The 27,070-nt window shown below is 47.5% G+C and overlaps 1 protein-coding gene across 2 annotated transcripts in view; it reads left to right on the top strand.

Moving 5' to 3' along the window:
- CLMN (calmin) overlaps positions 1-26,159 on the top strand; it is a 102,816-nt gene extending 76,657 nt beyond the window's left edge. The window contains exons 5-14 of one of the 2 annotated variants that reach the window (XM_081049410.1): positions 2,008-2,100; positions 2,965-3,155; positions 5,087-5,280; positions 6,176-6,258; positions 10,479-12,137; positions 16,018-16,214; positions 20,518-20,578; positions 21,211-21,281; positions 21,670-21,766; positions 23,272-24,849. In XM_081049410.1, the coding sequence (XP_080905536.1) occupies positions 2,008-2,100; positions 2,965-3,155; positions 5,087-5,280; positions 6,176-6,258; positions 10,479-12,137; positions 16,018-16,214; positions 20,518-20,578; positions 21,211-21,281; positions 21,670-21,766; positions 23,272-23,436 (2,811 nt within the window). In that variant the 3' untranslated portion in view covers positions 23,437-24,849. Of the gene's footprint in view, positions 1-2,007; positions 2,101-2,964; positions 3,156-5,086; positions 5,281-6,175; positions 6,259-10,478; positions 12,138-16,017; positions 16,215-20,517; positions 20,579-21,210; positions 21,282-21,669; positions 21,767-23,267 lie in introns of both variants that reach the window. The other variant, XM_081049409.1, reaches the window with a different exon arrangement.
- Positions 26,160-27,070: the final 911 nt, after the last annotated feature.

Below are 27,070 nucleotides of genomic sequence, written 5' to 3'. Positions count from 1 at the left end.
GTATTATGAGCATTAAATAAACTAACCCATGAAAACCACTCAGCAGGAAGTTGGGCTCCACTAGGCATTACTGTCATGACCATTATTGCTGCCCCATGCTCGATGTGGCCGCCAGAGGGGGAGAAGGAACACTCCCATAAACCACTTGGTCCCCATGTTATCAGTGTGGCAAAAACAACTGAGTTAGGGGGAAAAGGAGGAAGGAGACGACATCCCGGAAGCTTCTGACTGATGTCTGGCTATTGCATTGTCTATTCACCATGGAGAACTCAGCAGTGGACTAGGCACCCAAGGCAAGGTCATTGTGAATATCTGCTCCCTGGGGACTTGGACCCCCTGCAGTCACTGCCTTCCCTCAGCCAGGCGTTCCGTCCTGGATGCTGCACCATCCTGGTCATTGCAGCCCTACAAGGCAGCTCTGGCATTTTCTCATTTTGAAACGCTTTCTATGAACCTCAGCTCAGCAGGCTGCACTGGGCTTCCTCCAGGTGGGAGGGAGTGAAGCCTGGATGACGTACTTGGCTAACCGCTCCAGCTCCCTGCCCTGGGATGTGTTCCTTGAGCCACAGAAACGAGGGGGCTGTCAGAGCAGAGGCCTGGAGACCAGCAGGACACGCATTGTAGGTGATGCCTCACGTGGCACGCGTGGCCTTGATGAATGTGGACAGAATATTGGACCTGAATTCGCTCTGCTGTGTGATTCACAGTATCCACAACTTCCTTCCTGGCTCCAGCCTGTCCGTGATGAGCTCCTGCTGTCTGAATTGTACTCTTGGCATCAGCTTGCAAAATGCCCTGAGCCAGAAAACTCTGGAGTCAGTTACTATGTCCAGACCCTGCAGACTGGTGTTGTCAGGAACCCCTGACAACTGAGAGGATCAGAGAACAGTGTCAAACATTTTAAAAGCCCTCAGGGAGAGGGAGAACCGGGGTAGTAGTGTGAGGCCTGGTGTTTTCCCCCCCAAATCTCCCTGCTGAATTTTACAGGGTGGATTTGAAAGCCTACCTTGATGTCCTTTTCTTTCTCCTCTCTTCCCCTGAAGGATGGATTTTACATTTGTAAAAGGGTTGTAAAGAACAAAGAAAAAGTGACAAGAGATTTCTGTGGCCTGCGAAGTCTTAAATATTTACTCTCTGTCCCCTTATCGAAGTTTGCAGACCCCTGATCTCTATATTCAGATTTTGTTTGCAGGATAAAATGACTTAGGGCAGTGGTCCTCAAACCTGAGGCTGGTTAAAATGCAGATTAAGGCCCCAAAGTTGCTGCCTCAGTGGGTCTAGGGGAGAATTTGCATTTCTAAGGAGTTCCTAGGAGACCAATACTGGGGCCATACTCTGAGAACCAGTGCCTTAGGGATTCTCCAAGAACACCATCCTATGGTCAGAAACTAGTTAAATAAGTAGGTAATCTCCTAAGGGTTTCTCTGACAGGCCCATTTTAACCAAGCATAGGATATTTTGTAACGATGCAAAACTCTGAGTATCAGCCTTATCCCAACACGATGTTTCTAGATAGCAATGGATAATTTCCCATTATGGCCCAGGATCTCTGACGTCAGTGCTCTGTGTTTGTCCAAAGACTTCTTCAATCTGCAGGTTCGGTGGTGTTAGTGTAGCAGGCAGACAGACCTAGTGGGCACTGACCATCTGTCCTTAGAAAAGAATGACTGAGGCCTGACTAGTATGTGACCATGGGCACATTACATTTGACCCCTGTAGAATTTCCTCACCTGAAATATAGGTGTAATGGAAATCCCAGCGTTGTGAGTTGTGAGGACGAATTGAGTTAATACTTGTAAGGAACTTAGAATAGTGTCTGTGCATGATAAGTACTATGCGTGTGTTTATTAAACACAGTTACGCACACGTTTGCATGCTGGCGCCCCTGAGAGGTGGCACCAAATGGTACAGGTGAGAAAGAGAAACAGGCCCACAAAGGTATCAGAAAACAACCTATTTCAGTCTCCGTGACCACCCCCATTAAACTCATAAATTGCTTTTCTGCAGGTGAAACTGGTTAGCATCGACGCAGCAGAAATAGCAGATGGCAACCCCTCTTTGGTTCTTGGGCTGATATGGAACATAATCCTGTTTTTCCAGGTAAAATCATTTCCTTTCCGTTAACACACGGTAACCACCTCCTTGCATCTGCTTAGGGCCAACTGAACAGAGTAGGGCCAAAGCAAGGGCAACAGTGACAGATTTTGCTTGTTCTGCTTCCTGAAAAAGAACCAGAGGAATCTGGTTGCTGGAGATCTGAGTCCCTGTGATTTTAAAAGTAGTGGGAGCTCTGTTATCCAGAAGGGTATATCCATCCTCTTGGGACTTAAAGAGTTCAGTGTTTACTTGGAAAAAACAGTTGTATTCCAAAGTGTCACAAGAACTGGGGAAATACTTTTGATGAACAATTGAACTTGGTAAAGTTTCTTTTCTAAAATGACTCGTGTTCATCTGAGAGGATTAAAGAGCCTGTATGACAGGTAGCTCTCGGAAGAGGCATAGGGAACAGGGGAGACCTTCTTTTTACATTGTTCCAATTTCAACCTCTATTTGGAAATGCAGATTTTACAGAGGAAGGGCGGATCCGTGGCTGGAATAAGAAGGCAGCATATAAAATGGTGCTCAAGTTCTTTTCCTTGAATAGGAAGGAGGGAGCTGACATTTCATCTTCGAAATGCCCATTTTTTTGAAATAGAATATGGTGTCCAGAGTCCGTCCAGAGAGCTAGAGAGGCCCCAGGAAGAGCTGACTGCTTGTGGAGTGTCATCGCAGACACCATAAGCCACGTGAACCGGTCAGGCCATCATGAGTACTGCCCTGTCTCCTGACACGTGGCCATTGGGAAAGGGTTTCTCCCTATCTGAAGAACCAATTCTGCAAGAGGTGGTCCCTCGGGCCAGAATCCCTGTGGCCTTGGGTCAGATGGGTCTGTCTCTGGGGTCTGAAATGCTGTTTTCCTTCCAGATTAAGGAGCTCACGGGCAACCTCAGCAGAAACTCTCCATCTTCCAGCCTGTCACCCGGCTCGGGGGGCACAGACTCAGACTCCTCCTTCCCACCCACACCCACCACAGAGAGGAGCACGGCGATATCAGTGAAAGACCAGAGGAAGACCATCAGGGCCCTGCTGGCATGGGTGCAGAGGAAGACAAGGAAGTAAGCCACAGTGCCGTCCCCCACCCCGAGCTGTTGGCAGGCAGAGGAAGGACGCTCCCTGGGGTGGGCGAAGGAAAGGGGCATGCACATTGATTAAGTTATGTGCCCATCACTTTGTGTGGACTGTCAGGACAGGGAACGCGGTACCTGTTTCAGCTTTTGTGCACAGAAAACTGTATTCTCAGAATGTTTGGCTTGCAGAAAGCTGATGAGAGGCTCTGAATACAAATCAGAGGGGCTTCCACCACGTTACACCCCAAAGTGGGGCTGTCTCTTGATCCTAATAACACGTACATATTTATTGTGAAGCAGGTGGGTGTCTTTCAGTCTGTACCGACTTGACAACTAATGACAGAAAGGCTGTAACATATCAGAGGTTGGTCTGGCCTTTCTAAAGCCAAGACCAGGAAACTGTAAGGAAGTCTCTGGCCTCCTGCTGGACCCTGTGCCAGCAGGGACCTTGCCAGTACGTTGGTATCAGACCTTTTTCTGGCAGCGGCTGAAAGCCCCTGGGCAGAAAGCCAGGTCAACACCAACTCAGGGCCATCACTTCTGCCACGTACAGACTGGGTGAGATCCTGGTGAATCACTTCCCCACCGGCCACATCTGCAAGATGATAACTTATCATTTGGTGCCTTCCGGGATAATTAGGATGAAATGACATAACCCCCATGACAGTGCCTGGCGCAGAAGCAGCACAGAAAAAGCACTTAATAAACATCAGACCCCTTCCCCGCAGTGTATGGGAATAAAAGATGGAAGAGAGGCTGGATGTTTGGAGTTTCGATTGAGGGGTAGACCCTGACAGAGTTGATTAATGTGAATAATCATTGCATGTTGTTTAAAAGAAGTCAACCAAAAGAAAACTTGTTGCCAGGAGTTAGGGTGACTGAGGAAGAGGAGGTGTCTTTGGGGTGATGGAACAGTTCTGTGTCTCCATGGTGATGGTGGCCACAGGACTCTGTACTGCGGATAAAATGTCATGGTACCATATACCACCCCCATGAAAATCAAACTGGTGAGATCCAAATAAGGTCTGTGTTTCATTCACACTCTTGTACCAATGTCCGAGTGTGGGTGTAGATTGCACACTCTGGTAACGTACGACGCACTACTGGGTGAAGGGAATACAGGGGCTCTCTGCTTCCGTGGCTTCTTATGAATCTTAACTGATTTAAACAAAAAAAAAGTGTTTTGTTTTTTTGAAGAGAGTTCAGTGACCACAGTGGAGAGACTGGCGGGGGCCTCCGGGGGTGGATTCTAAAGGAAATTAGTGCCTGGCAGGATTCGCTCATTTTCCCCCTCACGTTTACATGTTTAACGCTATTTCTATTGATACTGATATTAGCTACCACTTACTTAGTGAGTGGCTTCCGTGTGCTGCCTCCATTGCACATTGGATTGTCCACGTGACATAGTTGTTCTCATGGGTTCCACCTGACGTTCTCCTCTACGGCCCCCAAGAGGTCACAGCCAGGTGGTCCCTGTAATCATCGAGGAGTTTGAGGCGTGGAGGGATCCAGGACCCAAGGTCGCTGCACGGGAAGTACCGAGGGGGCAGCCACGTGTGAACTTGGGCCTTCCTGGCTCTGTTTTATGACATAGCACATCCTTGCTTGCTGTGTTTTGAGTATCACGGATATGTGAACAGTGTACAAAATTGCTCCTTTATATAGCTGGGAATTGGGGAACACAAGGTCCTAGTTTGCCTCCTTATAGGACCCCTAACTTCCATTTCTGTTTTGTCCGGAAATGGAACTATGAGTGGTACAGTATAGCATCCCCGGGGCTCAGGGCCCAGCACCTCCTCGCCTTGTGAGGTCAGCAGCTCCTGGCCCCACCCGAGGCCGGTGAGGCTGACGCGTGCTGACCTTATCATTGAATGTCGTTACTAAGCTGCATTCTGGCTGCCCTTGGTGCTTTTCCTCAGGTATGGTGTGGCGGTGCAAGACTTTGCAGGCAGCTGGAGGAGTGGGCTGGCTTTCCTGGCTGTGATCAAGGCCATTGATCCTAGCCTGGTGGACATGAAGCAGGCCTTGGAGGATTCCATGCGGGAAAATCTAGAGAAGGCATTCAGCGTCGCCCACGATGCCCTTCACATTCCCAGGCTCCTAGAGCCAGAAGGTAGCAACGGTTCTCTCTCTTTCTTCCTTTTTAATAATTTTTATTACACGTGCAACACATGCTGTCCAGATAGAAAATATGGAAACTACAGAAACATCTAATGAAGAGATTTTTATATCTCCTGTATTCCTACCATTGAGTTCATGTTTCTAGTATTTTTCTATGCATCTAATTACAATTTTTTTCCATGTTTGGGATCAGTCGGTGTATGTATAGTTTTGGCTCTTACTTTTTTAAGCTTAACATTATAATTATGACATAAGTGTTTTACATGTTGCTATAATGTCTTCATTGTATGTTTTTATTGGCTTCATAATGGCCTATCTCATGGGCAAACCAAAATTGCCTTAGCTCTTCTATTACGGGTGGGCACTGAGGTTGTTTCAGAAATAGTCACATTCATATACACCACTGTAGTCAACAACTTACTGAATAAAGCTGAGTGTGCTTCTCAGATTGTTCCTTTCAAGACCGGGTCCCATCAGCAGAATGACAGAGTTGAAAAGGACACACCTTTTAAGGCCCTTAGCTCTCACTGTCAAATTGCTTTACGTGGGTTAGGCCAATTTGGGATTCCCTCCAGCAGTGAGTAACTGTCCTGGTTCACCAGGCTCATTGATGGAGCCGACTACTCACAGTGGAGAGACTAAGGCAGAAAAATGAACAGTCTTAGGAATAAGGAGTCCTGGATTCTACATCTCGGCTCCTCTATTCATCAGCCAGTTGTGAGACTTCAGCCAAATGATTCCCCTCTCTGGGCCTGAATTTCCTCAAGTGTAAGATAAAGAGCAAAAAAGCTCCGTGGTCTGTGGGATCCTTCACCGTCGAGCACCCCATGATCCCACTTAAGGATTGCGTGTTCATGCTTCCTTCTAATGCCTGTCTCTTTTAACAGACATCATGGTTGACACACCGGATGAGCAGTCTATTGTGACGTACGTGGCACAGTTTCTAGAACATTTCCCGGATTTGGAAGCCGTACGTTTGTTTTTCTTACCTTTAATTCAGAAACTGTACATTTCTATCAACTGGCCATCAGACGAAGCTGGGAGTTGGGCTGTGTTCTGTGTGACAAGCTGTAATAATCAAAACTGGATCTCATGTCCTTTGAGGGTTACCTTGCCACATTTTAATTTCAAAATTATATATAATGTGTATTACGTTTGAAAGCAAGGTAGAAATTAGCTGCACCTCTCGCAGACTTCTTCCCATACCAAACTTTATTAAGATTATGAAAGATGCTCACTTTCATATGGTAATATGGATTGGCTGCTTGATTTTTCAATGTCAGATGGAATGTTTCAGCTGTCTGCCAGATTTTATCAGAATGTGAAAAATTGTAAAAGACAATGACCAGTCAAACCATGCCTTTTAATTTTCAGAATCCCAGAAGTACATGGTGCCAGATTTTTCTTTCTTTCTTTCTTTCTTTTTTTCTTTCTTTCTTTCTTTCTTTCTTTCTTTCTTTCTTTCTTTCTTTCTTTCTTTCTTTCTTTCTTTCCTTCTTTCCTTCTTTCCTTCTTTCCTTCTTTCCTTCTTTCCTTCTTTCCTTCTTTCCTTCTTTCCTTCTTTCCTTCTTTCCTTCTTTCCTTCTTTCCTTCTTTCCTTCTTTCCTTCTTTCCTTCTTTCCTTCTTTCCTTCTTTCCTTCTTTCCTTCTTTCCTTCTTTCCTTCTTTCCTTCTTTCCTTCCTTCCTTCCTTCCTTCCTTCCTTCCTTCCTTCCTTCCTTCCTTCCTTCCTTCCTTCCTTCTTTCCTTCTTTTCTTTCTTTCTTTCTTTTTTTGGATCATAATTAGACCTTTTAGAGGTTGTCATGGCTCCATTGAACCTTCACCCAACCCATGCACAATCCTGAAATGATAATAATAATAATGACAGCAACAACAACAGCCCTTTATTGAATTCATTGGTAACTTACTGAACTCCTACTGCTGGCTCGGCGGGGAGTGGGGGGGTGTCTCAACATAAACTAGACAGATGAGGTCCCTGACCTTGTGAAGCTTTGTTCTGATAGAGAAAACAGTAAATAAGTCAGCAAACACATTATAATTTCAAATAGTTATCAGTAATAGACAGAAAAAAATAAGCATAAGGAGCTAAATGGTCACTGGGAGATCGGGGCTGCTCTTTTAGCTGGAGGCTGGTCAGGTACCTGTCCTGTATGTCTCTGGGCTGACTGTCATTTCTATGGTCCGACATGGCTCAGCTCATGATCCTCATTTTGTAGATGAGACTATGGGCGCTCAGAGGCTTTAAGCCCTCTCCAGGGTCACACAGCCACCAAGCACAGAGCTCTGTGACCCCAGGTCTCTGTGGTTCCAAAATTCAGGCTCTTAGATCCCTTACAACTTATGGCTGAAACTGAGACCCCATTTGGTACAGCTCAGAAAAGCCAGACTGCGTCCTCCCATGCTGTGGCTTTCATTCTAGTTCCTACGTGTGTGTGTGTGTTTCCCATCTGTTCCTGCACCACAGCTCACCTTAGAAGCAGGAATTCCTTGGGCTGGAATGTCAGCTCTGCCGCTTGAGCTGTGTGATTTCAAGCTGCTTACTTAACTTCTGATTCATGTCTGTATGAGGTATCATCTGTGACATGGAAATAGTCCCCACATTTCAGAGTTGTGTGAAGAATAAATAGATATGTAAGGCACCTAGTCCTGGTGCCTGAAACAACGGTGGTTGCTCAGCAAATGGTGGTGATTGTTATTATTTTACAATAATAGCATATTATTAATATATGTATCTTATATAATATTATACAATATAATCTATAATAATATTTCTAATTTTTCTAGCCTGTTACTAAATTCTGAGACACTAGGCACCAAGGGCTTTTATTAGCCCAAAGCCTTTAAGATGTAGGCAGAGTTTGAAGTCAACTAAAGCGTATGTATTTGTGTGAGTCAGGGTCACAGCCTTGATTCTGCATATCTGACATGTGCGTCTCCCCAGTGCTGGGGTCAGAGACTGGGGCAGGGGAATGAGAAGCTGAGCAACCTGTGATACCTGGAGAAAGTCATCTTGATTCATAGAACAACACCATGCATCACTACAGAACAGTCCCTTCAAATCCCCAGGGGACTACAGGTGACAATCTAGACACCCACTGAACTGTTCTTTAACAATACAGCTGCGTTTAGTTCCTTTCAATAAACATTCATTAAATCCTGGCCATCCATGTAGCACGCTCTGTGCCGAGCTTTATGGCTTAACATACGGCTTATTTTGGTTAAATGTACCACATGCGCTTGAAAAGAATGTGTCTTATGCGGTCAAGGAATTAACATTCTTTAAATATCGAAAAGGTTGGCTCGGTTAATGTGCTGTTCTCATACTCTGTAAGCATACTGATACTTTTTTCTGCTTTTCCTGTCACTTAGTGTGAGGGAGAAATGTGCAAAATCTCCAACTTATGATTGTGGGTTTATTTCTCTTAGTTCTGTCAGTTTTTGCTGTCTGTATGTTGAAGCTATGCTGTAAATGCATACACATTACACAGTTAGGATTGTTGTATCTTCCTCATAATTAGATCGTTTTGTTTTTATGTAATTTCTTTGTCTTGCAGTATACTTTGTCTGATAGGCATATAGTTATACTAGCTTTCTCACGATGTTGGCAATAATATATCTTTTTCTTTTCAGTGTGTGTCTGTGCTAATCTTTAAACATGTCTCTTACAAGCAGTATATAGTCGGTCTCTTTATCCATTCTGCCAAGAATTAGTGTGTCATTTAATGAGTATGTTATTCGTCCACTCACAGAGATTTCATCTACCATCTTGATTATTGTTTTCCATTGCTCCTATTAGTGCTGTGTTCCTCTGTACTTCCTTCCTAACTTTTTTTGGATTATTATTCTGTGGTTCCCATTTTAGCTCTCTATTGGCTTTTTAGCCATTTCTCCTGGTTTTTATCCTTTTAATGTTGCTCTAGGGATTCTAATCCTCATCTTGAACATACTACAATCTACCTTGAATTACTATGTCACTTCAAGTAAAATGCATATTTTGTATTTTTATATATGCAACAATTTAATTCTGCTCACTTCCTCTCCGGTCCTTTGTTCTATTAGTGTTATTTAATTCACTTCTATATATGTTTTAATCCCCAATACTTTGTTATTACTTTTGCTTTAAACAGTCAGGAGGCTTCTTAAGAAAACTTTTTAAATAGTTTTTTATATTGACCACATGTTCACCATTTCATGTACTATTCCTTCCCTCCTTCAGATTCAATCTTCCATATATGATCATTTCCCTTCATCCCAAAGAACTACCTTTGTATTTTTTGTAATGTAGGTTAAATAGTAGTTATTTCAGAATCTTTATTTGCTAGTTCTAATCCTGGGTCATATTTGGGTCTACTTCTAATGACTATTGTTTCTCTTGATATGGGTCTCATTCTCCTGCTTCTTGGCACCTTGAATGTTTTTCTTATTTTTTGCCAGATCTGACATATAAATAAATAGTAGAGCTTGAGGTAGGTGGTATTTCTCCCCCCTGAGACTGTAGTACTTTCCTAAACAAGGACTTACAATGCGCTGATTATTTTGGCCTTCTCAGGAGTTGATAAGGGGGGATATGTTGCAGTTTTATTTAGTTGCAGCTCTCTGGTTTCAAATAATTTTCAGATGAGTTCAGCCCACTGTCTCTACCAGTGCATTGGGAGCCAAACGCTGCAATACCAAGGTCACTGTCTGCTTTTCAGCCCTGCCCACAGCTGCCTCTTACTCAACAAAAGTCCCCATGTGGGAGCCTTAGCATATAAGAATTGGTTTTGATGTTTGGGGCCCTTCTATGTTCAGTCTCCCACACCAGCCGACACAATCAATGAAGATTTGGCTGATTTTTCCTTATCTCGGGTAGGTCAGCTCTCCTCCTGTCCATAGCCAGACTAGGCAGTGGCCCCCAGGGATGAAGACAGTCTCCACTTACGTAGGAAGAGCTTGTCCTTCTCTAGAGTTTATTTAGTTCATTGAGCTTTGTTTGCATCCCAAGCTTTAAAAAAATAGTGTTTTTTATTTCTCTGGTGTGTTCACACTTCAGCAGGAGCAACAGTCTTCAACCATCTACCTCTTAATCAGTGCACTTGGTGGTAATTCTGAAGCAGCTCTGTCTTCTTTGTTTTTTATTTCCTGAGAGGGGAATACACATTGTACTTAAATGCCCGTCTGATTTTATGTTTCCTTGTGTTTCTTTGCAGGACGATTTTGAGGATTCAGATAAAGAAGCCCCGATTGAATCCACCTTTGTCCGCATCAAAGAAACGCCTTCTGAACAGGAGAGCACAGTCTTCTTTCTGACTGAAAATGGGGAACGTGCCTACACCGTTAACCATGAAGCCAGCCACCCACCACCCTCCAAAGTCTTTGTCTGTGACAAGCCCGAGAGCATGAAGGAATCCTGCCTGGGTGGCGTTTCTGGCCATACACTGTCAGACACCTCCACCGAGGTCATGCACCATGTTATCAACCAGGTCCTCCAAGAGGTCCCAGGTAAGACCAGCAATATCAGTGAACCATCTCCAGAATCTTCCATCTTATCCAGAAAGGACAACCGGAGGTCCATCTCTCTGCCAATCAAGAAAACTGTGCACTTTGAAGCTGACCCCTATAAGGATGCTTCCTGCAGTAAGGATACTTTCTACAGTCAAGACTTTGGCTTTGAAGGGAGCCCAAGAGGGACAAAGGAATTGTTGAAGCAAGATGGACATATCGTGGCAGTTGAGGTTGCCGAGGAAAAGCCAAAACAGGAAGCCCCAAAGATCCTGGAAGTAGCCTCTGACGAAGCCCTGGGTGATGTTTCCTTGGCAGATGGTAAGATCGATAATTCTCAGACTGCCCAGAGTTCTCCCTCCTGGAATGGGGCATTGGAGAGGGCAGCCAGCCACGGCAGCCAGCAGCAGCCCGCCAGTAGGCCCCTGTCACGCCTTGGAGAGGATACTGTTATGGCTGATTGCTTGGAGATCAAGGTCAAGCTGTTGACTGCAGAAGCTATGGATGAGGAAGATTATTTCGAAGGCATACCATTAAAAGCCTCTAAATTTAACAGCGACCTAGTAGATTTCGCCTCGACCAGCCAGGCTTTCACTGAGGTTCCTTTGTCTCCTGAGAAAAAGCCTGCCGAGGATGTGGTTTTGGAGGAGCACACTGAGAAACTGGGTAAAAAGAAAGGTAAATCTGCCCACCAAAAGGAAGATTCAGATGAGCCCCCTGGGAAGCCTGGCAAGCACGAACCTCAGAAGGACCGTGAAGAAGACGGCCAAGGCTATTGTTTGTCCCCAGAGGAGGCACCGGTGGATAAAAAGACAGAGGTATATGAAAAGGCAAAGCGCAAGTCCCCGCATCGGCGACATGGCGAGGAGAAAGGGGAGGCCGAAGGCTCTCCGGGGCTTGGCGGGGGATGGCCTTCCGAACTGCCAAGCAGCAATGTCAGCTTGGAGACACTTGGGAGCCACAGTGACGAAGGGCTGGATTTCAAACCCTCCCCACCCCTCTCCAAGATTTCCGTCATCCCCCACGACCTTTTCTACTACCCACATTACGAGGTTCCCCTGGCTGCAGTTTTGGAGGCTTATGCGGAAGGCACGGATGATTTGAAAAATGAAGAGATGGACTTCGAAGAAGCAGAGGGCTACTTGTGTGAGCCGGGGCCCCGGGAGGAGGAGGCGGCGGAGGCCTCTCGCAGCAGCTGCAGCTTCTCAGGGCTGGGCGAGGACCTCTCCCTGGCCACCGTCCAGGAGCCCTTTCTGGACAGGGGTGCAGAGGGTGCCAAACCAGCCTCGGAACCTGCTCCCCCAGCCGCCCAAGAGGCCCAGCAGCAAAGGGAGGCTGAAGACAGTGCCCCTGGGGAGAACCACCAGGTATGTGATTGCCCTGCATGGGGAATTCCGCCCTTCTCTGAAGCTCAGCTTCGTCCTTCCTAAATTAGGGAACCAGAAGCTCCCCTCATGGGCATCCCAGGGCCCACATTCAAGGAAGTGCTCACTCATGCTCTGGCAAAGGCAGGACTGGCTCCCGAGTGTGATCGCTCCTTAAACTTTGCACCCGGGGCACCTCACTGACCTCCCCCTAATCCTGGCTCTGCCCCCTAATCCTGGGCTGCCAAGAGGGTCAAACAAGGTCATGTTTGAGGGTCCAGCATAGTAGTAACAGTGATAATTTTAAATAGTAATCATAGCTACACTTGGGGTGCATTTAATGAATCATAGCCCCCGCCTCCTGCACTGGCCTAGGAAAACCAAAGGGAGACTTCACCTTTGACTCCAGCCTTGATTTTTAAAAGCCTTTTGCCTGTTCTGCACTATTTTTTGCCCCCAGTGGTTTGAAGTGGGGGGGATGGTGGGAGGTGGGGGGGAGACACGCACTTTTGAGCTCAAGCAGCTGGGCACACACTTATCTGCCACTTGGCATTCCCATTTCACCTGGCCCAGCAGCTCAAGAGGGGTCACTGTAGTGAGCAGTGAGAGGTACGGGGTCCTGGTGTGATACTGCAGCGACGCAGAGGGGAGGGGCCCTCCTCAGGACCCCTGTTAATAAGACCTGGCACCGCAGCACTGGCAATCCAGGAGTGGATCCAAAATCACAGTGACTGGGCCCCTGCAGGTGCGGTGCAGACAGGGTGCCCGGGGGAGACAGCCTGGGAGGGAAGGGACCCCAGGTGAGCTCACCTGCACGCTCCGTCCAGCCTATGAGAGGCAGGGTGCAGGGACTGGCAGGGAAAAGGGAGCAAAAAGGAGATCCTGCCTCTGGGGTTTGATGCTGGGAAGCCCATGTCCCCAGTCACTGCGCTAGGAGGGAACGTGGCATCAGACATAAGGGATGGGGCCCAGCAAAGGGATTCGGGAGTTCGCCAGAGGGAGACCCCCAACCAGATGCATAATGGCTGCGTGTGTCGGGGCGCTGGAGCTGGGGAGGGAGTTCTGGGTGGAAGTCGCAGCCTGAGCACGGGAACCAAGGTGGGAAAGTGCAGGGTCCTGCTAAGGACATCCATCAGCTGCGGCAGGTCGCTGACTACTGCTGGCCATCCCATTGTCTCTTCCCATGTCGCCCGTCTCTCCTCCCCAGTGCAGTGCCCTCCACAACTGGCAGAGGACCCTAAAACATAGATCTCACCTTATCACTCCCCTGCTCCCAACTCCATCATAAAGTCCACATTCCTTAGCACGATCTCTGAGACTCTTTCCTTTCCCACCTGGCCGCCCATCCCTCGGGACCCCCTTCTCTACCTGCCCTCCAGCCACACCGGCCTCCTCTCTGGCTCCCAGTTACACCCTCTCTCCTCTGCCTCCAGGCTTTGCTTGATCTGGTCCCCCCACCTGGAACGCCCTTGCCAATCCTTCACTTGGCAAGCAGTTTTTCACCGTCAAAGCCCCGTGCCATTGGCAGCTCCTCCCAGGAGCCCTCCCCGCTTCCTCCCCAGGCACAGCAATTGCTCTCATCTGTAGCCAATGATATTTTCAACCTTTTCTACTGGAGTATTTAGCCTGGTTATGTGGGTTGTGATTGTCTCTCCCAGGAGAAAGTGAGCATTTGTGTTTTATTCTTTGGACGCTAGAGACCAGCCTGATGCAGGATTAAAGGATGTAGCATTGCTTGATGATTTGGGGGGCGTAAGGCGGAGGTAGGGTAAATTAAACACCACAATAAAAGGTGATGCGCTGGCTTATGACCGGACAGAGTCGGGGCTGAGGGAGGGGCCCAGAGGAGGTGTGCAGCTCAGGAAGCCTACAAGAGAAAGGGGACTCGGAGAAGCCTTACAAGACCTCCTGAGTTTAGAGAGGCCAGCAGTGGCAGCTTGCTTTTATTGGTTTACCAACTCCAGACAATGGGGAATCGCTGCCTGGAACACGGTGGGGAGCAGAATTCTCAGGTGGTAACAGCCTAGGAGGCAAGCGTGACAGGGCCAATTGGCCCGTTGGGATGGGGGCACTCACTCTGTGTCCACCTTTGGATGGAGAAGAGGACTGATGGTTCCACAGGTACCAGGGGCCCGCCTGCCATCTTCCCTTTGTGCCCCCACGTAAAGGGACCCAGTCCTGACTGCCCACCTCCCTCCCACCTGCTGTCTGCTGACTTGCCAGAAACCAGCCCTGCCCCAGAAGGCGCTTCCTGCAGGAGACCCCAAGATCCAGCAGGGTTAGAAAGTCTCTCAGTGAGATCAGGTCTTGAGAGCCCCAGGTTGGGGGACCATCACAGCACCTGGAGTGATACTGTGGATTGTTATGGGCGAAAAAGCTCTTTGAGGACAAAAGATAGGGGTCTGGGTGAGTAGGTGGTGGGAAGAAAGGCTGAGTTGCGTGTCTGCCCCTCTGTGTTATATGAAATGGCTCCTTCGGGACTTGGTCCCTGTCCCCCCCGGCTGATTGAATGCGGCCTGCATTCTCTTCTGCTTCTCTTCCAATCATTGCTAAAAGTAGGTTGTGCACCTCCGTGTGTCCAGCATGTGGACAGGTGATGTGGGGTGGGCTGGAAAGAGTCCGGGGCTGGGAATGGGATCGGGAGAGCTAGATTCGAATCCATCTCACACTGAGCTGGGCGTGAAAGCTTGCATTCTGGGCACAGTGTGGGAGCGACACTGGCGCTGGCTACTTCTCTGGGCTCTGATCTGCTTCCTCTGGCTCTCACCTGTACTACGAGCAGGTGCCCACTTGCGATTGGCTCCCCAGTGTACCTCTGGCCTTGATCCCTGCTGGTGAGCGGAGGGAGGGGGTACAGCTCAGAATGACAGGTGAGGTCTGTGTGTCTTGCCTCCTGGCAGACAAGACGACGTGGGACAGAGCATTGCTCTGATTCCTGGCCCTCCTTTAGAAAAGAGACTAGAAAATGGCAAGTTCTTCTTCTAGTCTTTAAAAAAGAAATGTCCTCGTTTCTTCAGGAAAGGTACCGTGGATGAGGGAAGAGGGACTGGAGTCTCAAATTGCTGAGAAAGCTTTTAATTCCTGCACAGAGCTTTGTTCTGTGGGGTGCACCTGCCTGGCCACTGTATCCTTTCAGTCTGACACCTGTTCAGCCAGTTCTTCTAGCCCCTGAAGGAATTCTTGAGAGTGGCCCCAACAATTCCCACGCTTCTCAGTTTCACGCAGGAACATTGCTACTGGGTTTCACAGTGCCTAGTGTGGACAATGGTCAGAGAATCTTTCTTATCAAATAAACACTAGAGATGCACTACGATCCACCCTCATCCAAAGGCACAGTGCATGCCATCCCATCAGCTGTACGTTTGCCTATGTGTGTACCTCTCCAAACATCCTTTGGCCCACCTGGCTTCCAGGATTCGTTTCTCTGTTTAAGCGGATGACAGTTGTGTGAAGAGTCCAACCATTGCCCACTGTAAGGGACGTCCTTTAGAGGAAACACTGTGGTATTGTGGAAAGAGGTTGATAGTTATTATACCCATTTGATGGACAGGGAAACTGAGGGCCAGCGAGATGAAGTCAGTTTCTCAAGGTCAGATAGCTGATTTCATCCAGGATTTTAAACAGATCCTACCAACTCTAAACCCCATGCTATTTCCATTGTACCCATCTGGAGCATTTGAATTCTGCACAGGGGGCAGAAGTTGGGGTGGGCTCTGTTCCAAGGTGGGCTCAGCTGGAAGGAGCTCATGGGAGACGCAGACTTAGAAGGGACGCCCTAGCTGGGCCTCGTGATCGAGGTGGAGCGGAGCACTGCTGGGTGGTGTCACTCACTCGTCCTCTCAGCATGAAACACTGACTTGCATTTGGTTGTCTTGTCCTTAAGTCCCAGGAACCCCCAACCTCGGAAAACTTAGCAAACCCTATAGAAGAAAAGGTAATGGAAGAATCGACCAGCAGTAAAAAAAAGGAAAAAAGGAAACATGTGGACCACGTAGAAAGTTCAATATTCGTAGCACCCGGAACTGTTAGATCCTCAAATGACCTGGAAGAAGACACTGGTGACAACAGAGTCCTTTCCAGGTATTTTATTACTTTCTTCTCACCCCAGAGGCCCAGCTAGAGCTTACTCTCTAAACTCATTCCATTGTCAGTTTCGGGTGTGATGGGACTTGCAGGGGTTGGGCTGACAGACAGCAGGGGAAACACAGATTCATACAAAATTCATCTGGTAAGTTGGTCATTTGCCAGAATCGGAAACACAGCTCCATCCTCATTCTCTGCCCCTGGGTCTCCCCTGGCCCCGACCTTGCCATTACCAGACCTGCTCAATTGCAGCAAAACAGGAAGACCTGAAACTCGTCTTCTTTCCTCACCCAAAGTGCCCCTGGGTGGGAACTAGCAGTGAGCAGAGGAATGGCTGGAACACAGGTATTAGATGTGGGGTGTGAAAAGCAATGGACTTGGAGACTTCGTCAGCCACCCCCAGCCTCCAGATAACCACTGGTTGGGCTAGTTAGAGATCAAACTTAGGCGTTTGTTAGCGTCTTATAGAATTGGAAGGGATTTGCTGCATTATGTGCTGAGGGGACCTTTTATTGCTGTCACGTGGAATTTGGACTACATATGGCTTCACCCCTGAGTTCGGATCCAAAGAAGTAAGAATGGTTCATTTATCTCAGGGAGGATCCTGAACTTCAGCTGATCTACAGGAAACTTGTAGCACCTATCTGCTTTGTCACACTAAGGCCACCAGATAAACCAGGTTTGTCCCAGGGAGAATATTTAACTGCTGAATTTTAGAAGGCCCTAGTCTCTCCCATTAGCACTCATCATCGCAGTAGTCACTGATTACACGGCCTGTGTGTTCAGGCATTACCCATAGGTTTCCTCAGTAATTCTTGTGGGCAGCCCCACAGGCAGATAGGTGCGGTTGTACACATTACGGCAGACAAGGGAGCTCAGGGGCACCTCTCAGCTTAGGAGATGGCATAGCTGGGGTCTTGGACTCAGACCGGTCGGACTCCATGGTCCACATTCTTTTCGTGACCCCTCCTTGCCTGTGGTGGGTGAGCCAGTGGCTGCAGAGGGAAATTGTCGAGATATGCATTTGGGGAGAAGCCCATACAGGGAGAGCCAAGAAGGAGGTGGCAGATGCCCAGCTTTCCATCTCTGCTCTGCCTTGCTTCCGTACCTGGGCTGTGGGGGGACAAAGGGAGAGTCGTTGGAAGCCTGGGCGTCGAGGGCCAAGGCACAGCGGAAGGCGCCTGCCGACTTTGCCCATGACTGCCAGAGCCCCTCTCCCTGCCTCTGACGTGATTGTCCAGCAGCCATCTGTGTCTTAGCATGTCGCTGGACTCTGGTCTAAGTGCCAGTGAGCTCTTATGGGCAGATGGCTCAGGGCTGTCATCTACTCCATCACAACTCAGGGAGGGCTCCTTGGCTGTTACGCCAGACTGCTCATCTTCTCCCTAAGCACGTGAATACTCAGTAATCTCTGAGTAGCCGCTCTGTGATGGAGTTTGCTAGACTTGGGGGCCTCAGAAGAGGTCAGCCCCAGCCATGATTCAGGCACAGCTCCATGCCCCAGGGCTTCACAGCTAGAGACAGATAAGACATGCTCTACGAATCCTATGAGGGATAGGTGGGACACCTTAGTTGTTAAGAGGCAAGTGGGGATTTCACGTTTTAGACCTCAGATGCAGGTGGAGAGGAGGATCGGGACAGCCTGAGGTGGGGGGCGTGGGGCTGAGATATCATTTGCATTGAGAGTCAAGGGATAAATGGGATCTGGATTTGGGAGAGGGAGAGAGAAGGCATCCCAGGTGATAGAAACAGCCTGAGCAAGCAGCTGGCACACAGCAGGTACCTCAGTAAATATTTGTGGGGTGTAAGAGCATGTGGGGAGACACGTGAGCCTTGGGGGGAAGCCAACATCTTGGATATGTACTCCATCAAGAAGTACCAGCAAAACCCATCCCTGTGGAGGTAAACAAAGAAGGAGAAATATTGAAAAGTAGACCGTTATCTCAGCGAATGTGGGAAGGAGAGGCCTGGCTGACTTGTCAGTGGGAAGATTTTACTCTGACCTCCCTGCACAGAGCAGGCAGCAATTACCTTCCTAGCTCCTCCTCCCCAGCTCACCTCAGGCAAAACTGGAATTACTGTGAAGCAGTTCAGCCCAAGTGAAAGTTGCATGCCAAAAGGAAGCAGAGCTGTGCTTGTGTGAATGAATGAGGACCCCTGAGCCCCTCCTGTGTGCCAGGCCATCTCACCTGCTCCCTGCAGTGTAGGAGGTGCCATCACTGGCTTTTACACTGGCGAAAACTGACTTCAAAGTCATTACCTGGCCCAAGGCTATTGAATGGGACTGAGGCTTGGGCATCTCTCTTCCCAGAACTGGGATGTTTTTCCCAGCTGTACCTTGACTCTGTCACCACCTGTGGCTTCCCATTGGTCTAGACAGAAAGGCCCATTGTTCCAGAGCCTGCTGCATGCCTCGTGAGCTGTCTCTCCGCTTCATCTCGTCCAACTTTAGTCACTCTCTCCTCTCATCCCCAGCAAGCCAGGCACGCTGGCCTTAGTTGGCCTTGAATGCCCAGCCCTCACCTAAGCTCCTTCACCTTTGAGGACCCTCTGTCCCCTGCCTGCCTCCTGCCTCGCTCCCTCACGTCTCAGCTTCACTCGCACTTCCTCCAAGCAGCCTTCTTGGATTCCTCCAAGCTGTTTTTAACCCCACTTTATATGTCCTTATAGCCTCTACTCTTATCAAAACAGTAATTTCTATAATCATTTGGATGTATTTATGTGTGTACGGATGTATTTATGATCTGCTCCCCACCTAGATGGTGAGCCAGCTTCCTGGAGGTGGGGAGGGCACATTACATGATCCGAACATTTAGCACGGCCCCTGGCTTGCCATTGGCGTTCAGTGCAGGTGCTTTGAGTGATTGATTGAATGAATGAATGTACGCTCTCAGTCTGCTGTCCTTAGTGCCTGGCACACAGTAGGCTCTTAATGGTACTTGCCTAGAGAATGAAGTTCCAATGAATGAGTAACCAATCTCATGTTGGTTATGCTGTAACACAGAACCACCTTAAAGAAAGCATGCTGGGAAAGAGGGGAGAGGAAAACACAAGAGTCCTCTCCTCACAGGGATGCGCTTTTTACTAGAAAAACTACAAACACAGAGGGAAAGAGTGCCCGGCGTCTCCTGCTGCTCCCAGTGTGCTGAGTCGGCTCTTACGGACACTGCTGGCTTCTAGTCAGCGGGGGCTCTTTTTCCTTTGTGGGTGCATTTTGTTTCATTTCTGTGCTGTGATACCAACCAGGAAAAACTAGCACCCGCTTTGCATTGAGGACAAGGCCTAGCCCAGTACCTGGCACATAGTAGGTGCCCAATAACTCTCAGTTGGAAACGTGCCAAAAGCAAGAGAGGTTTTCAGGACAGCAGTGAGCAGGAAAACCAAGGCTGCCAATGATGAATTCCCTGGGGATGAATCAACTCTGCGTCAAATGCCTTTTTTCTGGCTCCCAGGATGCCACCTAGTAGGTTTCCCTGGAGGAAGCTGAGATGGCCCTCTCTGTACCAGGCCACATCAACACCCAATACCTCTTTCTCCTGGTGAGCAGCAAGGCGGGCCACTTTGACCTATAGTCCACTGTTATCCCCACCAGCTCCGTGAAGTAGGGGGTAGGAATGACCATCCATTTTATAGATGAGGAAGACTGATTAGAGACAGAATACTTGTCTACGGTCGCCAGTTAATTAACCAGGAGCCAGGATGACAGCCCAGGCCTCTGGCTGGGTCTTGTTTGCCTCAGCCCTGCCTGGGTGAGCCAGCTTTATTAGAAAGTTAGAGACCCATTCCGTCAGCCTCAAAAACATAGGCAGAAAATTAGCTGCCTCCTGCATGACAGGAGACGAGGTGGTACACTGGAGAGCGGACAGAAGCATTGTGCACAGGACAGAGCACTGGAAAGGGAGTCAGGATACCAGGTCTCCGCCCAGGTCTGACCTTAGCTAGCAGAGGAAGTCCGGTGAATCCCCAGACTTAGGGATGCTTGGAAAAAGAGATTCTTCCTGCCGTGAAATCCTATGACTTTCAAGAATATGTGGGCTGCTTTCTATTTGGCATTCTTTCTCACTGTTGTTTCTTGTTGATGAGGGCCCAGTTTGTCTCTCTAATAGCCATCCTCCTACGTGTAAGCGCACTCTAGCCCAAGTGGGTATGTATATTGGATAAAATGTCTCATTTCCGTCCCTGGGTCGGAAAACTTAGTTTTCCCAAGTCCACATGTGGAAGCCTCAGGAGGAGGGTGAGCCCCACTGAGCCACCAGGAGCTGTTGGTGGCACCAATTCAAAACGTGTGTTTCTTTTTCAGGACTAGCCACAGTGACTCCAGCATTTACATTCGACGACATTCTAATAGGTCTTTGGAATCGGTTAGTATGTGAATTTCTTCTTCTTCCGTGCACCCCTGCTAATCAGTTCCTTTCCACCCTTCCTCCTCCCCAGCCCAGAGCTTTGAAATTACTGACGTGCAGCAACTAGACTTTTGGATAGAAGACAAGCAAATTGAAACCTTGTCCTTAAGCACAGCCCGGGTGGATGTCCAGTTTGGCAGATAGGGGATATAAATAAAGTGATGATTTTAAAGCCCAAAGGCCTCTTTGTTATATTAAAAAAAGTACAGCAACGTATCCAGTACCCCCACCCCCGACCCCTGCACACACACCCAGAAAGATCACGTTCAGAGACAGACGTGCAGCAGACATAGAGGGTCTGCTTTACATTAGCAACTACTTAGCTCTGGAGGTGTTGGGACCCAAAACACCACGGTCCACAGCTCTGATTCAGGTGGTGGGTGGTGGGGCCACCAGTGGGGCATCAGGGGAGAGGGCAGGAAAATGCAGAATGTTGTTTACCAGTTTGACTTGGGAACTAGATGTTTGCAATGTTGAAAAAAGCATGACATGCTTGGCTTTGTATATTTAAAATCGTTTTATTTTCTGTTTCAGAGATTTCATCTTTACTAATTGGGTTGCGGGGGTTTTGTTTATAAATTTCACTGTAGGATCATTTTAGCTATGTTCAATTGAGGAACGCAGCTGATGTGGATGAGAGAAGAAACCGCATGTTAAACAGGTTGGTGGCCTTACTCTACTCCAAGTTGTGTGGGGTTTAAAAAATATTTTCCTTTTTAATTATGCAGCCTACCTTCTGGGGGGGGGCGATTCTCCAGCTATGTTTTGTTGATAATCAGGAGTAAGAGTCCGAGATAATGCAAGAAAATACCCGTTCCAAAGAAAATGACTGTAAATTGCATGTGAGTGGGTAGGGAAAGTGGATATTAGTGAACAGAAAATGACTCAGTTTCAGGACGGGTCCGGGTTAGGCAGCTGCATTTAAATAACGCGGTGGCATAAGCTGGCTGTCCGAGGAAGAGCCAGGCAGGAGGTAGTGACGTGATACTGAGTGTGGTCTAAATGCTACCGTGCCTGACAACCGTGTTCCTTCTGTGTCGCCATTGCAGGTACAATACTCAGAAGCTCACTGAGCTGATTTTACAGTTTTATGGCATCAGAGCAGACAAGAAGAGGGAATGCAGACATGCCAGGATGTCTATGAAAGTATTTCTTACTGTTGGAGAACTAGACGACCTAGGCTCAGATTGCTGAATGACTGCACACCTGCCCAGTTAGGACATAGGAAACCAGAGAAATCTCTAAAACTGACAAGTCTGAGATGCCCCTCTCCCTGGGAAAGTTACTGAATCACTTAATTGTACTGATTTTTTAAAAAAAATATTTGCCACGGATTTCAATTGGCTGAGAAGGACTTAAATTATTGGAGTGGAAAACCTCTGTCTGAATATTGCCCAACACCCAAGGGTGTAATCCCTAGAACTCTACCTCTTCGGCTCCTTACAAAGAAGCAAGACCTGTTTCCCTCCCCTGCCATAAAATAGAAATATTAATTCAAGGTTTCCATTAGGCTTGACATACTCATAGGAAAATAGTGCTTTTAGCTTTTATGAGATAAAGACTTTGAAAATTGAACCTGCAAGGCTGAGAAATGCAGTCGTGCTTTCCATGTTTTCAAGCATTTATTACTTCAATAAAAAACCGTAGTTTAAATTTTCTATAAAAACAGTTTTAAGAAAGAGAAAGAAATTCTGTCAGTTGCCCGTTATCTGCCTGTGAATTATTCAGTTTCTAGAACAAGGCAAATGTTTCCTCCATTCTTGGCCTAGCCTGTCACTGGGTCAGGACAGAGTCTGGGGTTGAAGTGGGTTTCGCTTCTCATAATCTCCATCACATGCCCCAAATGACCCAAAGAAGCTTATATGCTCGGCTTCTATAAATACAGCTTCAAGCAGAGGTCCCCAACCCCCCCTCCAATCAGATTATGGCCCTCTACCCTTTCCTTGGTGGAAATTTGGAGCTGTGGTTGGTCTCCACACAGCTCCCTTCTGGGATTTATCTGCCAGGCAAAAGCTAAATGTCATTTTAATGCTACCTTCTGTCAAATAAAAGAAGAAAGATAAATCTGACCAAAACCAAATCTAGTAATTATTTTGAAGGTTATATTCCAAAGCTAAAAGCCAAATTTGGTGGTGGTAGGATGTGTCTTTGTTTCTGATGGCTGTTTTTAAATGATCTGTAATCTGGGAACTGTCTGTTCCTTTAGATGACTTATCAAGTCCCCTCTGTTACTCACTCATGATAGAGCTCAGTATCTAACTCTGCAGTAAGGGTGCAGTGGAGGAAAGGAAGGTGCCCTGGACTGGCAGTTAGACCTGGCCGAGTCCGGCTCTATCACAAAGTAATTGTTGACCTGGGGCAAGCCACTCTACCCCATGAGTCTCAATGTGCGCATCTGTGGAATGGGCTAACAGCTCCTTCCTCTTCGTGTTGTGGAGGTGAACTGACTATGTGTAAAAGCTCACAGGGCTGCCTGGACTGCGGTCCCCCGCCTTGGGTCTACATGCAACGCGAGGCCTCTTGGACGCCTCTCTGGGCAGCCCTCAGCTCTCCCGTTGGACAGTGAGGTTGGAGTACGGGGAGCGAGTGGGGTCCTCTAAACTGGGGACCTGCTTGTCACTGCCTTGCCTGTGTCTTCCTTCTGCAGGAAGGCCAACCACTCCGGAGAAGCCACACTGCCAGAGAGCCATAGTCTGCAGAGAGACTCGCTGACACAGTTTGTGCAGCAGCCGGACATGATGTATTTTATCCTCTTCCTCTGGTTCCTGGTATACTGCTTGCTGCTCTTCCCACAGCTGGACGTGAACAGACTCTGAGGCGTGTGTCTGCATAATAAAAAGACCTGGCCCTGACGGGGTGGGAGTCTTTATACTTCATTTTATTTCAGGTTCTGGACAGCGCACCTCTGCAGACAGTCGGGGACCAACCAGGAAACTGGGACTCGCCGCTTTGTTTTCATGTTTCCTTCTCCTCCCGTGCGTCTTAGCATGCTTTATCTCTGGCTGCGTACTCAACACTCGGGTATGCCGGATCCTTGGGTGGGCTTTGTTCTCGCGTGCCTTGCTTTGTCAGTTACTAGTATTTAGCTATAACCCGGGTTTTAACCCATATGCAGGTTTGTAAGGTCCAAGTTACTTACCTCTCAGGTGAGGGTCCTCCTGACGAGAAAGAGGGTGGATGCCCCAGGCAGAACCTCCACGGGGAAGCAAACTGCCACGTTTTTATCCAGGAGGGGATGTTTGGGTAAAGGTGCCTGGTCTCCACGCACCTGTGTGGTCTAGGGGGACATCTGAGCAGCACACAGCTGCCAGCTCCGGGAAAGGATGTCTGGGAATGGCAAAATCCAAGCGGCAGTGCACTTTTTTTCACCCTAGTTTTTTGTTTTTGAGTAGGACGGTGGGACGCATTTTAAAGTTACTTTTGCATTGATTGAATTGAGGTAAAGTGGTGATTTTCACCAATGGAGCCCTCCTTTTAAATGAGTTCTTTTAATGATAGATTAAAAGCTTAGCTCTGGCTGACACAGGGCAGGCGTGCGGTCCCTCCCACTTTGCCTCAACAGCCCCCTGCCTTCCATTGCTGGCTCTGGAGGCATCTGTGCCAATCCCAAAGGCCCCACCGAGCACTGCAAAAAGCCGTTAAAAGCCTGAGGGTTGCCGGAGAGGCTGGGCTTAGAACAGGCTCCAGCGGATATTAAGGCTGGAAGCAGCCCAGTGGGATCCTGCCCTGAGAAAGCCTTTGTGTCCACCTGCGTCAGAATGCAGTCTCGGCATGGGCATGCTTTGTGGGCCTGCACAGTGGGTTTCTTGAAAAGGCTTTCCGGAAAGCATCCTGAGAAGTAGAGCAGAACAGGTAGGTGGTTTGTGAGAGAACAGAGGCATCCACCCGCCCTTCTATCTTCTGCCCTGGGCTCCCTCCGCTCCCTGTTTCCTTCAGAGGTGTAGGTCAAGGTGCATTGCTTCCTCTCCCATTGTCCTCCCCCAGAGGGCATGTGACAACTTACAAAATTACAAACTATTAGGTCAGGAGGGGCCCTCAGGGCCAGCTGAACCCAGAGAGGCAGAGTGGATTAACCGAGGGCACCCAGCCCACCAGGAGCAGACTTGACAAGCACACCCAGACCACCCACCTGGTGCCCATTCCAGAACTGCCACCTCTTTTAGGGAATTTCCATTGCACCCATGAATGTCCTAAAAAAAAAAAGATAAAATGATTAGATAAAAGCGATCTCATTTAAACAAAACCAGAATTTTCAGACCTTTGTTTTGTTCTTGTATTTTTCCCATGAGGAAGTTTTAATCACTTCCAAGCTCATCCCCTATTAGTTCTGGGGGACCCTCGAGAGCTCTAACTGTTTGTTAGTTGACATACCAGCATTGTTCTCACTCCAAGAATCACGTTTCTCTATTAGCAAGCCCAGGACTCGCTTATTCCAAGCAGTGAAGTTCAAGTTTACAGAATTCCAGCATGGCCAAAAGAATTTACATAACACATTTGAGCCGATGACAGCCAAAATCTGCCCTCTAACCCACTCTGAATACAGACTGCCTTCTCGCCTGGAATGAATCTAAGCCTTCCCAGCCGAAAGCTGTTGGGAGCTTGGAGTGATTCCATCTTGAAGGCCAAGCGTCCCATGGAAAATGAGCTAATTAATGAGTACCCTGGCATCACTGAAAGCTCAAAGATACAGATAATAAAAATTATGTGTGTGATATTTTAGAATCCTGGACACCATGCAGTGCTTGCCCAAATTAGATGCTTCTAAGAGCCAGAGAAGAGCTGACCCAACTGTTAATCATTTCATTTACGGGTCTAGAGTTTATTCAGAAAAATCTCTGCAGGCTTCTTCTCTCACTCATTACAACCTGTAATGTTGTATAAAACCATCTACTGGCAAAATGCCCAAAAGTCATTTGGTTCAGATTGGCAGCAAACTGATTGTGTGGTTTTTTTTAAGGAAAAAAATTCTCATTTGAGTATGGGCTTATATGGAAGACTCTGGTTATAAAAGGTGGATATGGAAACCTGCAGGACAAACCACCCCATGGCTTGTTTTTTTTGTGTTTTTTTTTAAGCGTTTATTTTAAACTCTTATCCAAGTAATACATGTTCATAGTTTCATAAGGAACAAACACTACAAGTTTTTAAATGAAAACTAGCAGCCCCCTGAGTCTTGCTCCCTGGAAGTAACATTTTCAATTCTTAGCTGTTTCTTCTAATATTTACCTTTGCATTTCTACATGACATGATTATACTTTAATTTGTTTAAATTAATTTCGAAGCATCTAGTTCCTTGCTCTTGTGGTAGATGGGGCTGTTGCCCTTACCTGTCTCCCACTTTGTCTTTCCAGCATAGTTAATCATATTATTTGGTGCATCTCTATTCAGTGTCGGTGCGTAAGGACTGTTTGCTCCTGAGTCAAGTCGTGTGCTTTCTTGTCAAATTTTCCCCCCTTGTTTGATGTTTGGGAGGTGTGGCACATTCTTTAGCAACTTCCTAAGAAAAGGAACATGGGAAGTAAATGTTGTAAATATTTTGAGGTTTTTGCATAACTTAAAATGTCTTTATTCTGCCCTTTCCCAACGTAGCTAGGTAAAAAAAAATTGCAGGTGGGATATGATGCCCTCTCCCCACCCCCCAATGGGGTTGTTGAGATTCTGGTGCCATTCTGATTCCCAAGGCTTTAGGTGTGGCTTGGGTTTCTCCGCCTCCCAGGAGACACTTAATGTCCCTCCGTTGTTAGGTGCTGAACTGTCTTGATGGCGGTGTACCATTGAGGGTGTACCTCGTGCTAGGATCTCATGGCAAATGTCTTAAATTTTCCTGTAATTGTTCACCTTCTTTCTTTCTGGACTGCCTGTTGTTCCAATGTTGGATCTCACAGATTAATAACCCTGTAATCTTTTTCATCTTTTCTGTGTCTCGTCTCTTTATTGTATTTATTTATTTTTTTTCTATCTGCTTTCAGGAAGTTATTCAGCTTTATCTTCTCAATATCCCTGCTGAATGTGTTTTCTTTTAATTTTTAATTTCCAAATCAGTTTTGTTGTTCTCTCTCTTGTTTCTATTTTTGTACTGTCCTTGTTTCATGGGAGCAGATCTGATCTCCCTGTGGCTGTTCATGCTAGTGGGGTTTTGGGAAGTTCTTTTGTCCTCCCTGCGTTACCTTTCTTTCCCATAAGTTTCCTTTCTCTCGGTTAGTCTCCGTGTCTGTCTTTCGTGTTACAAGTTTTCTTCAACTATCTGGTGATCCTGTGGATCCGCTCATGTTTAGTAGCCATGCATCAAAAAGATGGACTGGAAGCTCTGTGTGTTGACTTGGTGGGCTCTTCCGTAGGGTCACCAGGTGGGCACCCAGATTATTCATGGGAGGACCCCACATACCCATATTTGCAGGTCTTTTCTCTAGGGTGCGTTTCCTTTCTTTAGAGACATTTCCACTTCTCTCC

The sequence above is a fragment of the Rhinolophus hipposideros genome, assembly GCF_964194185.1.
Source record: "Rhinolophus hipposideros genome assembly, chromosome: 5".
Taxonomy (NCBI): domain Eukaryota; kingdom Metazoa; phylum Chordata; class Mammalia; order Chiroptera; family Rhinolophidae; genus Rhinolophus; species Rhinolophus hipposideros.
This window is presented reverse-complemented; position numbering and strand designations above follow the sequence as displayed.